Below are 11,127 nucleotides of genomic sequence, written 5' to 3'. Positions count from 1 at the left end.
GGCAGGGGACAAGGACAAGGGGCCTCCGGGCTGTGCCGGTGCTCCCAAAGGCAGGAGCGATGCCCTCCGCTTGCTCGGTTACAGGCCAGGCAGGGTGAGCAGGCACGGAAGTGTGATTTTGCTCGCTCTGGGGTGACCCGCTCAGGCAGTGTTCGGTAACCAAAGAGCAGGGGGTTGTGGCAAGAGACCCCCAGAGCCTCAGCAGGCTGGAAAGGTGCAAGAGCGTTGGTGGTTCTCAGGGCACAGTGCCTGCGTGGGGCCCCTCCGCGGCGTTTGCTGCAGCCGGAAAGGTGGAGGAGCCCAGTGTGGAGCCTCGGCAGCAGCCGCAAGCCCGGTGTAACGTGCCGAGCTCGTGTCTGTGACAGGCTGGGCACAGGCAGCGGGGCTGGCGCAGCTTCCCGGGTGCCACGGGGTGGCTGTGCCCTGCTGCGGCAGCGGTGGCTGAGGGGCCACCAGGTGAGAAGCTGGGTGCTGCGGGCCAACCCAGCTCCTGCGCTGTGGGGGCATGCGGGGCAGTCCCCACTCCATCTGTCAGCGACCCAGGGGTTTTGAGCTCTGCCGGACCCTCCCGAGAGGCTGGGCGTTCCTGAGCCGTGGCAGTGGGTTTGGGCGCTTGTGGGGAGGGAGAAGGGAGAAGGACATCATGCAGCTGGCCCAAGAGCCGTGCCAAGCGCTGCAGGTGAGCGTGATGTGACGTTCAACCTCTCCCTGTTCCGCAGCCTGCAGCCAAGAAGCCTTTCTCAGGAAAGCCGAAGGCCAAGGAGTTCGTGGCAGCAGCTGTCCAGACAGGCTGCGCGTAGGACAGGCACTGCAAGTGAGGGTCTGCGGTGGGAGCAGGTCCCCACGCCGTGGGCTCTGTAACGTGGGGTGGGGTGCGAGGCGTGGGCACACCTTAAGGACCCTCCGTTGGTATCTTGTACCTCCAGGCATGCCAGCGGGTCAGCGCGGCACCTGGGACTGGATTTTCCCACAGCACATGGATTGCCCAGTGCGGTGGGCTTATGGCATAGAGAAGGTCTGGATACATGTCAGTGTATATGCGATGTGTGTACATATGTATTCATATAGATAGATAGACACCTGTGTCTGTGTGTGTGAATACAGCCCTGCAGCTGCGCGGGGTCTGCCCCATCGCCTGCCCACCCTCCTCCAGTCGTCGCCCCTTGCGCTTGTGACCCCAGTGCCCACCAGTCCCGTGCTGTGGTGGGCAGCTGGAGCATAAGGCTGGAAACACGGTCCCCCAGGAGCGCAGGGCTGCGGCGGTGGGCTGCGGCGTGGGGTGCAGTGTGGGGTGGGGAAGGGGAAGGGGAAGGGGAAGGGGAAGGGGAAGGGGAAGGGGAAGGGGAGCAGGAGCTGTGCCCGTAGGTGATGGCTGGAGCGGGGAGCAAAGGCTGGGCTGGGTGGGCTGGGGCAGGGCCATGTGCCTACCCAGGCTGCTGCCCTCGAAGAGGGGTCTGGGGGGTCTGTCAGGGGATCTGGGGGGGGGGTCTGTTGGAGATTTGGGGGGGATCTCTGTTGGGAGTCTGTCAGGGGATCTTTGGGGGATCTGTCTAGGATCTGTGGGTGGTCTGTCGGGGATCTGTAGGGAGTCTGTTGGGGGGTCTGTCAAGGATCTGTCAGGGGGTCTGTCGGGGATCTGTGGTGGGTCTGTTGGAGATCCATCGAGGGGTCTGCAAGGAGATCTGTGGGGAGTCCGTTGAGGGGGTCTGTTGGAGATCTGTTGAAGATCTGTGGGGGGGTTGTCAAGGATCTGCTGGGGATCTGTGGAGGATCTGTCAGGGGTTCTGTTGGAGAGCTGGGGGGGCAGTCAGTCGGGGGATCTCTGGGGGGCTCTGTTGGAGGTCTGTCGGGGACCTCGGCGGGTCTGTCGGGCGAGCCAGGGCTGGCCCCCGACCCCACGTGTGCCCCCTCGCCCCCCGCCCGGGCCAGGGCGGCTGCCTGCAGGTGGGAGCTGGGCCCCGCGGGGCCCCCCGGGCCGCCCCCCCGCCCTGAACCGGGAGCGGGAGCCCCCCCAGGGCAGAGGAGCCCCCCCAGGGCAATGGAGCCCCCCCAGGGCACGGGAGCCCCCCCAGGGCCGGGGAGCCCCCCCAGGGCAGAGGAGGCCCCCCAGGGCAGAGAAGCCCCCCCAGGGCACGGGAGCCCCCCCCGGGCAGGGGAGCCCCCCCACGGCAGAGGAGCCCCGGGGCCGGACCGGCGGGGGGCGCTGGGCGGGGGGCGCTGGGCCGGCCCCCGGCGGGGCGGGGCGGGTTGGGGCGGGGGGCGGGGCGGCCATCCGGGCACCATGGCGGCGGCGGCGGCGGCGGAGGGGCCGGCGGGGCGGCGGGGCCGGGGGCCGGAGCCGGGGCCGGGGCCGGGCAGCCCGGCGGGGCGGCCGGGGGCCGAGGGCTCCCCCGGGGGCGGCCGCCGCGTCTTCAGCCCCGCCGGGGAGTTCCGCGAGTTCTCCCGGCGGCAGCTCCGCGACATGGAGCGGCTCTTCCGACAGTGAGTACGGGCAGGGGGCGGCGGGGCAGCGGCCACGGCACCCGCGCCCTGCGGGAGAGACCCCCGTTCCTCGCCGGAGGGAGCCCCGTTCATTGCAGGATGGACCCCCCCGCACCTTGCGGGAGGGAGCCCCCCCATTCCGTGCAGGAGGGAGCCACTCATTCACTGCAGGATGGACCCCCTGTTCCTTGCCGGAGGGAGCCCCCCCGTTTATTGCTGGAGGGACCCCCCCATTCCTTGCGGGACAGACACCCCTATGCCTTACATGAGGGACCCCCCCATTCATTGCATGAAGGGCACCCCTATGCCTTTAGATGAGGACCCCCCCCTCATTCCTTGCAGGAGAGACCCCCTGGCTCCTTGTGGGAGGCTCCCCCCCAGCTCTATCTCTCTGCAGGAGGGATGCCAGGGGCTCCCCGTGCCCCCCCATCCCGCACTTTGCAGAGGAGGGATGCCAGGGGCTCCCCGTGCCCCCCCCATCCCGCACTTTGCAGAGGAGGGATGCCAGGGGCTCCCCGTGCCCCCCCCATCCCGCACTTTGCAGAGGAGGGATGCCAGGGGCTCCCCGTGCCCCCCCATCCCGCACTTTGCAGAGGAGGGATGCCAGGGGCTCCCCGTGCCCCCCCATCCCGCACTTTGCAGAGGAGGGATGCCAGGGGCTCCCCGTGCCCCCCCATCCCGCACTTTGCAGAGGAGGGATGCCAGGGTCACCTCCCCCCCAGCTCCCTGCAGGAGAGATGCGTGTGCACCCCCAAACTGCTGCCAAAGGGATGCCCTGTCCCCCATCACCTGTGAGGAGGGACCCCAGCACCTTGTGCTCAAGGCGGGGGGGGGGGGGGGGGGGGCTGGAGGAGCCCGCAGGGGACCCCCACTTCTTTGCCAGCAGCACAGACCCCGGCGGCTGCAGCGGCGAGGGCAGGCGGCATGTCCTCAGCATCCCTGGGCGCTGCGTGCCACCACGCGCGGCGGAGCGTGACTTCGTGTGCCAGCTCGGCCTGGGGGGGGGATGCTGGATGCTGGCAGCCGACAGTGAGCCCTGGAAATTTCCAGGGGGGGAGACAGAAATGGGGATGGCTCTGAGCCTGGTCATGCCAGGATGTGCACAAGTAACCGGGGGCGAGTGGGACAGCCCGGAGCATCCCCCCCGGAGCATCCCCATAGAGCCATGGCATGTCAGGTGCTCCGTGGCTCTGGGGGCCGTGGGTGAAGGCAGGGTGGCGGTGGGCTGCTGCCCCTCACCCTATCCAGCACCCTGCCATGTGGTCTTGTTCTGGCATGGCCGAGCGCTGGAGAAGGTGCAGGGGATGGAGGCGGCCAGGACGGAAGCACGAGGCTGGGGGTGTTTAGGGTGCTGGCAGCATGAGGAGCCCCCTGTTCCCCGCTACGTCCCATTGCCTGGATGCAGCAGCGAGCGAGACGGGCAGGCTGCTGCGGGACTGCAGCAGAGGGGAGCCCCCAACGGGGCTGGGGGTCCCCACGGGGCAAAGCGGTGGGTGGGTGTGGGTGCTGCGGCCGCGGCGCAGATGGCGGTGGTGGAGCCTGGCCAGCGCTGCGCAGACGAGGGAGCCGGGTGTGCGAGGCAGACGTGTTTGCTCTGACAGCTGCAGCGTCTCACTGCAGCGAAAGGAGCAGCGCCGGGGCTGCGCGCCCGCCGCTGAGGCAGCTCCCGGGGGGTTGGGAGCCAGAGGGGGGGTCTCCCAAGCAAGGGGTGCGTCAAGCCTGGCTCTGCCACGCTGTCCGTGCCACTGCCACAGTCCTTGTGACGTGGCCATCAGCTGTGCAGGGTAAAGTGACACATGGAAGGGTTTTTTCTCTCCGTAGGGGTGATGTTACCCATTGGGAGCTTCCCCGGGGAGAAGCAGAAAAGCAGCAGCACCCCTGAAAATCAGAGAGGAGGGCTGGGGGGAGTGAGGCAGCGCCCTGCCATCAGAGGAAGGCTTAGGGGACGAAGTGGCAGGGCCAGGTTAGCAAACTTGCCCCTTGCAGAGAAACTCTCTGCCCAGTGCTCCGAGAGGGGTCTCGGAGGCAGAAGTGAGCGGGGCTGGCCCTGGTTCGGGCCCCAGCAGCGTGGGGGAGCAGGAAGGTGATGCTGGCAGCACGGACAGAGCAGACCGCAGCGGGAAGGTACAAATGAGTCATGGACCTGCAGTGTGGGGAGCCGGGTGCTCTGCGGGGCTGCTGCAGGGCCTGCAGGCACAGGAAAGAGGAGCCACGAAAAACAAAAAGGCAACACACCAAAAAAAAAAAAAAAAAGAAAAAAAAAGAAAAAACCAAAAAAGCCCTGTAACGACAGGTGCAGCTGCATAGGTGCTCATCTACTTCTGCAACGTCCTGGGATGTGCCGCAGGGCTCTCCTCTTGTGCCCATGCCATGGAGCCGTACAAAGTGCTGTGCCATGCTGTGCCGAGAGGTTCTGGGGCAGGGGACCGTGTGTCACCAGCACAGACAGCGGAGGGGTGGGCTGCCAGCCCCGGGTGGGTGGGAGGCTGGATGGAATGGTGGCAGGGGGCCGAGAAGGGGCATCCCTGTGGGGTCTGTCAGCAGGTTCGGTAAGCAGCAGTGCGCCTGGGTCTCCTGGTCAAGGCTGGGCACCTGGCTGGGGCTGGAGCATGGAAGCCAGGGGGCTCTGGGCAGGCGGGACCTGGGGGTGTCATAGGGAGGAGGAGGTGGCTGCGCTGGAGAGCTCCTGGTCCCCACAGCCCAACGGACAGGAGCTGCTGGGAGCACCCACACAGCATCACACCCCTGGGAGCCAGGCAAGCTGCCGGCTCGGCTGAGAGGACGGGGGGCTGTGGCCAAGGGATGATGTGGGGAGCAGCGCCTGGTGGGCTTAGTGCCGTAGCTGTCATCCCTTGTAGCAGCCGAGGGGAGTGTGTGCTCAGGCTCCCAGTTTGCGGAGCCAGCAGCAGGTTTGGCAGCATCCCGGGAGGTTTTCCTGCCAAGTGCCGCACAGCAGCAGAAGCGATTCCAGATGATGCTCTGGGGAGCTGTTAGCGGTTCGCTGGCAGCTTCCCCCGCGGTCTGGCAAGCCGCCCGAGAGCGTCACTGCCCCGGTCCGTGCCATCCTCTCCATGCCTGCTGCTTCGCTCCCCAGGTAGCGTGGGCACAGGGTGCTGGGTGGGCACAGAGGGCCGGTGCCAGGGTGGCTGCGTGCGCTCTGTGTCCTGCTGCCGTGTGACAGGACTGTGCCTCCTTCCCGCAGGTACGACGCAGGGAAAGATGGCTTCATTGACCTGATGGAGCTGAAGCTGATGATGGAGAAGCTGGGGGCTCCGCAGACACACCTGGGCCTGAAGAACATGATCAAGGAAGTGGACGAGGACCTGGACAGCAAGCTGAGCTTTCGGGAGGTGAGGGGCTGGGGGGCTCTGTGCTGCCAGGGAGGTGACCCGAGGGCTGCTCCGCTCAGGGCTGGGCTGGGCTGGGGGGGGAGGTCGTGGTGGCTTGGTGGTCTCGGGGGAGCTGACACCACCCTCTCCCCTTGCAGTTCCTGCTGATTTTCCGCAAGGCAGCAGCGGGCGAGCTGCAGGAGGACAGCGGGCTGCACGCCCTGGCCCGGCTCTCCGAGATCGATGTCTCCACGGAGGGGGTGAAGGGCGCCAAGAGCTTCTTTGAGGCCAAGGTGAGGCAGGTGTGGGGACACTGGGTCGGTGATGGGCGAAGGTTCTTGGTGCTGGCTCGCTGGGGACAGGGGTGAAGATGGTGGGGGGAGCAGCAGCAGGGGTCTTGTGGGACCCAGCTGGACGTGCCCCCCTCTGCAGGTGCAAGCCATCCATGATGCCAGCCGCTTCGAGGAGGAGATCAAGGCAGAGCAGGAGGAGAAGAAGAAGCAGGCGGAGGAGCTGAAGCAGAGGAAGGCGGCATTCAAGGAGCTGCAGTCCACCTTCAAGCAGTGATGGGCACCGGCGCGGGGCTGGGCAGGACTGGGCTGCGGTGCCCGAGCTGGGAAGGCCGTGTGGGCCGAGCGGCCGGGAGCGCTGCCCGAGCCACGTGTCACCTGTGAATCCCGACGGGCAGGCTCGGGGCCGGGCTCAGCACACCAGCACCGGCCACTTGGCCCTGGCTCCCCGTCTCCTTGCTGTGGTGTCTGTCCGTCTTGTTTGTGCTCCCCTGTGTCCCCAGCGTGTCCCCCTGCCGAGCTGCTCCCGCCCCAAAGGGCAGCAGCACCCCGTCCCCTGCCAGGGGTTGCTGCTGCTGGGGCCCCTGTCCCTGGGCTGTCGTGCGTGGCGCATGCACTGTGAGCTTTGTAGGGTGGGGGCTACCCGGGTGGGTGTCACAGTGGCCGTGCTGGCTCGGTGCCCGTTGGCCACTGCTGGCCATGGTCTCTGTGCCCGGCACGCTGCCGGTGAGCGTGGCGAAGGCCAGGTGCCGGCAGAGGGGCTCTGTGCGTGTGTGGGCACCCAGGGTCGTGCCCACCCCGCGGGTGCAGCCCCCAGGGGGCTGAGCGCCGTGGCCCCCACCTGCCTGTGTCGGGGGGCAGCTGCTGGCTCACCAAGCTGCGTTACGGTTGCGTGCGCCATGTCCAGCCCAGGAGGGCGAGTGGTGGAGCCTCCCGTCGGGCGACTGAGTCTCCCATGTTTGGGGGGGAGGGGGGGGGTGGCTGTGAAGAGGCACATCTGTCCCGCCGTGTCCCCTGAGCAGCGGTGCTGGGGGAGGGAGCTGTGTTTTGGTTTTTTTTATTATTTTAATCCCAAATAAATATTATATTTCGTAAGCACGCTGAGTGCCTGTGCGGGGAGCTGAGGCCTGGCTGTGTCTGGGGGGGGGGGGCGGGGGTCGCTCGGGTGGGGGGAAGGGGTCTGTGGCTGTGAGCATCCAGCTGCTGGTGCTGGGGGCCAGCCTCCCCATGGGCAGGCAGTGGCGACGGGCACTGAGCTGTGGCAGTGCCAGGCTGGCAGCGTGGGAAGCAACCCGCTCCAGGTGTGTGGATGTGGCGTGATGGCAGGTTTTTCAGCATCACTGCGGGTATCAGCCCGTGTGCCCAGCGGCTGCCCCCCCTCCGCCTGGGGTCAGCCAGCCTTGGCAGCACAGAGCGTGAGACAGGAGCGCAGCAGCAGCATGGGGGCGGTGGGGGCTGGGGTGGCCACGTCCTGAGGCAGCCGGTGCTGGAGGTTGGGGTGCAGCTGGGCTGCCCGACTCCCCACCCCACCCCCCCACCCCCAGCACAGAGCGGCATGGCTGGGGGTCTGTCCAGCAGCTGTCCCCAGGTTGGGGCCAGATGTCCCTGCTGTGTGATGGCACGGTGCCGGCGCGTGGTGGGCAGATGGGGCTGTTCCCAGGCAGCACAGGTGAGGGTGATAAGATGGGGTGATGGGGCTGGGGTGCCCTGCCCCCACCAGCGTGGGACAGTCCCCACATGTCGGTGGCAGCAGGGGTGACGCCAAGGTCTCTGCTGCTGGTGGCAGTTGTGGCAGGCACTATAAGAGGGGCAAGCAGCTGTGGCACGGCAGCTCGGGACTGCACGACCATGCTGGGGGCTCTGTGTCTCGCTGTGCTGCTTGGCTATGGTGGGTGAGGGCAGGGGGTGGGGGTGGGGTGGGGGGGGAAGATGGCACCCCAGCACAGGCTGTGGCCCTGGGTGCTGGTGGCAGCTGAGGTCCCTTTGCCGGGTGTCCTGCAGCCTACGGATGCGGTCAGCCGGCTGTGCCGCCACTGCTGGGCACCCGCGTGGTGGGCGGTGAAGATGCTCGGCCCCACAGCTGGCCTTGGCAGGTAAGGGGTGGGAGGGAGGCATGGGGATGGGGGGGGCATGGGGATGGGTGCGGGGGACACCCCTGTGCTGACGCTGTGCTTCTACCCTCCCAGATCTCGCTGCAGTACAGCCGCAACAATGCTTGGCACCACACGTGCGGCGGGACCCTCATTGCCCCCAACTGGGTGCTGACAGCCGCCCACTGCATCAGGTGGGTGCTGGGGGTGGGGTCAGCAGCGGGGAGGGGGACAAGACGTTTGTGGGGACTGACACCCCCTTCTCCCCATCCGGCAGCTCTAGCATGACGTACCGCGTGGTGCTGGGCAAGCAGGTGCTGTCGCAGGAGGACGAGCCGGGCTCGCTGGCCGTGGGCGTTGAGAAGATGATCGTGCACGAGAAGTGGAACTCCTTCTTAATCATGTAACGGCCGGGACGTGGTGGGGGCGAGCAGGGGGACGTCGTGGCTGGGGTCCCTCAGCCCCATGGCTCGGCTTTCCCCGCAGCAATGACATCGCGTTGATCAAGCTGGCGCAGGAGGTGGAGGAGAGCGAGACCATTCGTCCCGCCTGCCTGCCGCCCGCCGGCCTGGTGCTGGAGAACAACTACCCCTGCTACGTCACCGGCTGGGGACGCCTCCGGAGTAAGCGTGGGGTCCCTGGGGAGGAGGCGGGGGGCAAGGGGGCGCGGGGTACAAGGTGCTGTTGTTGCAGCGAATGGGCCTCTGGCTGACGTCCTGCAGCAAGCCCTGCTGCCCGTGGTGGACCACGCGACCTGCTCCAAGCGAGACTGGTGGGGCAGCACGGTGCGCACCACCATGGTGTGCGCCGGCGGCGATGGCGTGGTCTCCGGCTGCAATGTGAGTGTTGGCACCACGGGACAGTGGGTGCCCCCGGCTGGCCGGGGTGGGCTGGCCGGGGTGCCCAGGAGTGGCGGTAGCAAGCGTCTGTCTGTCCGGGCAGGGGGATTCGGGCGGCCCCCTGAACTGCCAGCGCAACGGGCTCTGGGACGTGGACGGCATTGTCAGCTTTGGCTCCGGGCTGAGCTGCAACATGATCAAGAAGCCGACGGTGTTCACGCGGGTGTCCGCCTACATCGACTGGATCAACGAGGTGGGTGCCCCATCCCCTGCCCCCGCAGAGGGGTGGACCACGCTGTCCCCATCCAGGCCAAGGTCTCCCCCCAACCCGCGCCGTGTCTTGTCGTTGGCAGAAAATGAGCACGAACTGAGGCGGCGGCGCGTGGTGCAACAGATCTCAAGCGTGATAAAGGCAAAAGTGCTGAGAGGACCTTGTGTGTCCCACTGGTTATTTGGGGGGGTGGGGGGTGGAAATCACGTGGTGGGGCTGGGGGCAGACCCCCAGGGCTGTGGCCAGTGACAGCAGGGTTCGGCCCGTGCACTCGGGAAGGTCTCCCCACTGCGCAGCAGGGCTGGCCAGGTTCCGGGGGGGGCTGAGGAGCGGGGGGGGCAGCCATCCCACAAACTGCCCCCGGTTGGGGAGTGGGATCCACACCCAGGGCTGAGCTGAGGGGCTCACAGCTTAGCTGGTGGTTTGGGGGGAGAGGGGGTGGGGTCTGGCTGGGGGGTCCTGGGGGGCTCCAGGGAAACCAGTTGGCCTTTGAGGGGGGGGTGTGGATCTACCTTTAGGGAATGCGGCTGCCCCTGGGAGGTTTTGGGGGACCTGACTGGCACTGGGCTACCTGAGGGCAGCTGATTTTTAATGGGGGGTCTTGAGGGACCTGGGTTGGTCCTGGGGGGCCTGCTGGGGTGGGGGATGACTTGAGAGAGCCCAGCTGCAGCTGGAACTCCTGGGAGCTGCCTGGCCTGGCCCGTGCTGGCTCCAGGACCTGTGATGTGGCCCAGGAGGCTGGGCATCTTACTGAGGATCTTCTTCCACAGTGGCTGGAGCCACGGGGTGGGGGAGTGCTGCTCTGTGGGTCTTGGCTGTGGGGTCTCTTGAATGAGCTGGAGCTGCCACAGGGGAGATGTGGGGTGTTCCGGGGAAAGAGGCGACCATGGCAATGGCAGCAGGTGGGAAGAGGCTGCCGGGGAGGTGTGGAGGGGTGCCACACCGCATACCCCTGAGTGGAACCACTCACCATCTCATCGCGGCTGCCGGAGCCCAGCAAGGAGCCTGGTGATGGAAGGACGAGCAGAGATGGATGGCAGCAGTGCCTGGAGCTCTGCGGGGGACCTGATGGGTGGTGCCTGGCTTAGGAGTCATGCTGCCACCGGATCAGCATGTGACACCATCACTGGATTGGCAAACACCACCATCACCTGCATAGGACCAGCGGCAGGGCCGTGCGAGCCCCCTGCCCGGGTCTGGGCTTGCCTGGGCTCCAGGGACCATGCGGCACTTCCCAGCGTGGCCAGGGGTGTAGGCCTCACTGGAACTGACAAATAAAATCCCGGGAAACCCAAGGCCTAACAGTTCTCCCCCCCTGCACTGTTGTTTTCCACCATAACATGGAGAGGGGTAAGACATCAGAAAACCCAAAAACCTTCTGCCCCAGCAGGGGGAAACCCAGGCAGAGTGGGGAGCAAGGGGGTGGAACAGAGGGGGAAGCAGAGACCAACAGGGAGAAAGACAGGAGAGAAAAAAAAAAAAAAAAAAAAAAAAAGTAAGGAGGCTCAAAGGCACTGGCACAGGGGAGTTCTCTCAGCTCCAAGAGCCAAAAAGATGGGAGGGGAGAAAGGGGGGTGGGACAGAGGAGTAACATAATCGGAGCCGGGGGTTGGTTGTAAAGAGGTGTAAAACAGTGCAAAGCAAAAAAAAAAGCTAAATACAGAGGAAAACTGGGGGGGACAAAACACAGACCATAGGAAGGTTGATGGGCGAAAGATAAGGAGGGACATGGAGGGACACGGAAAGACCAGGCAGGAGGAAGACACTGGGGGGAAAACGAGTGGGCACTCAGAGACAAGGGGCCATCTGCCACAGGGGGAACCCAGC

General features: G+C 66.4%; 2 protein-coding genes across 2 annotated transcripts; both read left to right on the top strand.

The window, feature by feature from the left end:
• Positions 1–2,353: 2,353 nt before the first annotated feature.
• EFHD2 (EF-hand domain family member D2) lies at positions 2,354–7,198 on the top strand. Its single transcript, XM_037382155.1, has 4 exons — positions 2,354–2,481; positions 5,684–5,831; positions 5,969–6,103; positions 6,243–7,198. The coding sequence occupies exons 1-4, from the start codon at positions 2,462–2,464 to the stop codon at positions 6,375–6,377; spliced, it is 438 nt and encodes a 145-aa protein (XP_037238052.1). The 5' UTR covers positions 2,354–2,461; the 3' UTR covers positions 6,378–7,198.
• A 639-nt stretch (positions 7,199–7,837) lies between these two features.
• On the top strand, positions 7,838–9,875 carry LOC119144559 (chymotrypsin-C-like). The gene is made up of 8 exons (XM_037380059.1): positions 7,838–7,988; positions 8,078–8,193; positions 8,287–8,384; positions 8,468–8,593; positions 8,677–8,813; positions 8,884–9,029; positions 9,133–9,432; positions 9,819–9,875. The coding sequence occupies exons 1-8, from the start codon at positions 7,838–7,840 to the stop codon at positions 9,873–9,875; spliced, it is 1,131 nt and encodes a 376-aa protein (XP_037235956.1).
• Positions 9,876–11,127: the final 1,252 nt, after the last annotated feature.

Source organism: Falco rusticolus, chromosome 3 (genome assembly GCF_015220075.1).
Source record: "Falco rusticolus isolate bFalRus1 chromosome 3, bFalRus1.pri, whole genome shotgun sequence".
Taxonomy (NCBI): Eukaryota; Metazoa; Chordata; class Aves; order Falconiformes; family Falconidae; genus Falco; species Falco rusticolus.
This window is presented reverse-complemented; position numbering and strand designations above follow the sequence as displayed.

Coding starts and splice junctions, on each gene's coding strand:
- EFHD2 (XM_037382155.1), top strand. CDS start 2,462: ATGGAGCGGCTCTTCCGACA. Junction 2,482..5,683: donor ATGGAGCGGCTCTTCCGACA/GTGAGTACGGGC, acceptor TCCTTCCCGCAG/GTACGACGCAGGGAAAGATG. Junction 6,104..6,242: donor AGAGCTTCTTTGAGGCCAAG/GTGAGGCAGGTG, acceptor CCCCCTCTGCAG/GTGCAAGCCATCCATGATGC.
- LOC119144559 (XM_037380059.1), top strand. CDS start 7,838: ATGTCGGTGGCAGCAGGGGTGACGCCAAGGTCTCTGCTGCTGGTGGCA. Junction 7,989..8,077: donor CGCTGTGCTGCTTGGCTATG/GTGGGTGAGGGC, acceptor GTGGCAGCTGAG/GTCCCTTTGCCGGGTGTCCT. Junction 8,385..8,467: donor ACAGCCGCCCACTGCATCAG/GTGGGTGCTGGG, acceptor CCCATCCGGCAG/CTCTAGCATGACGTACCGCG.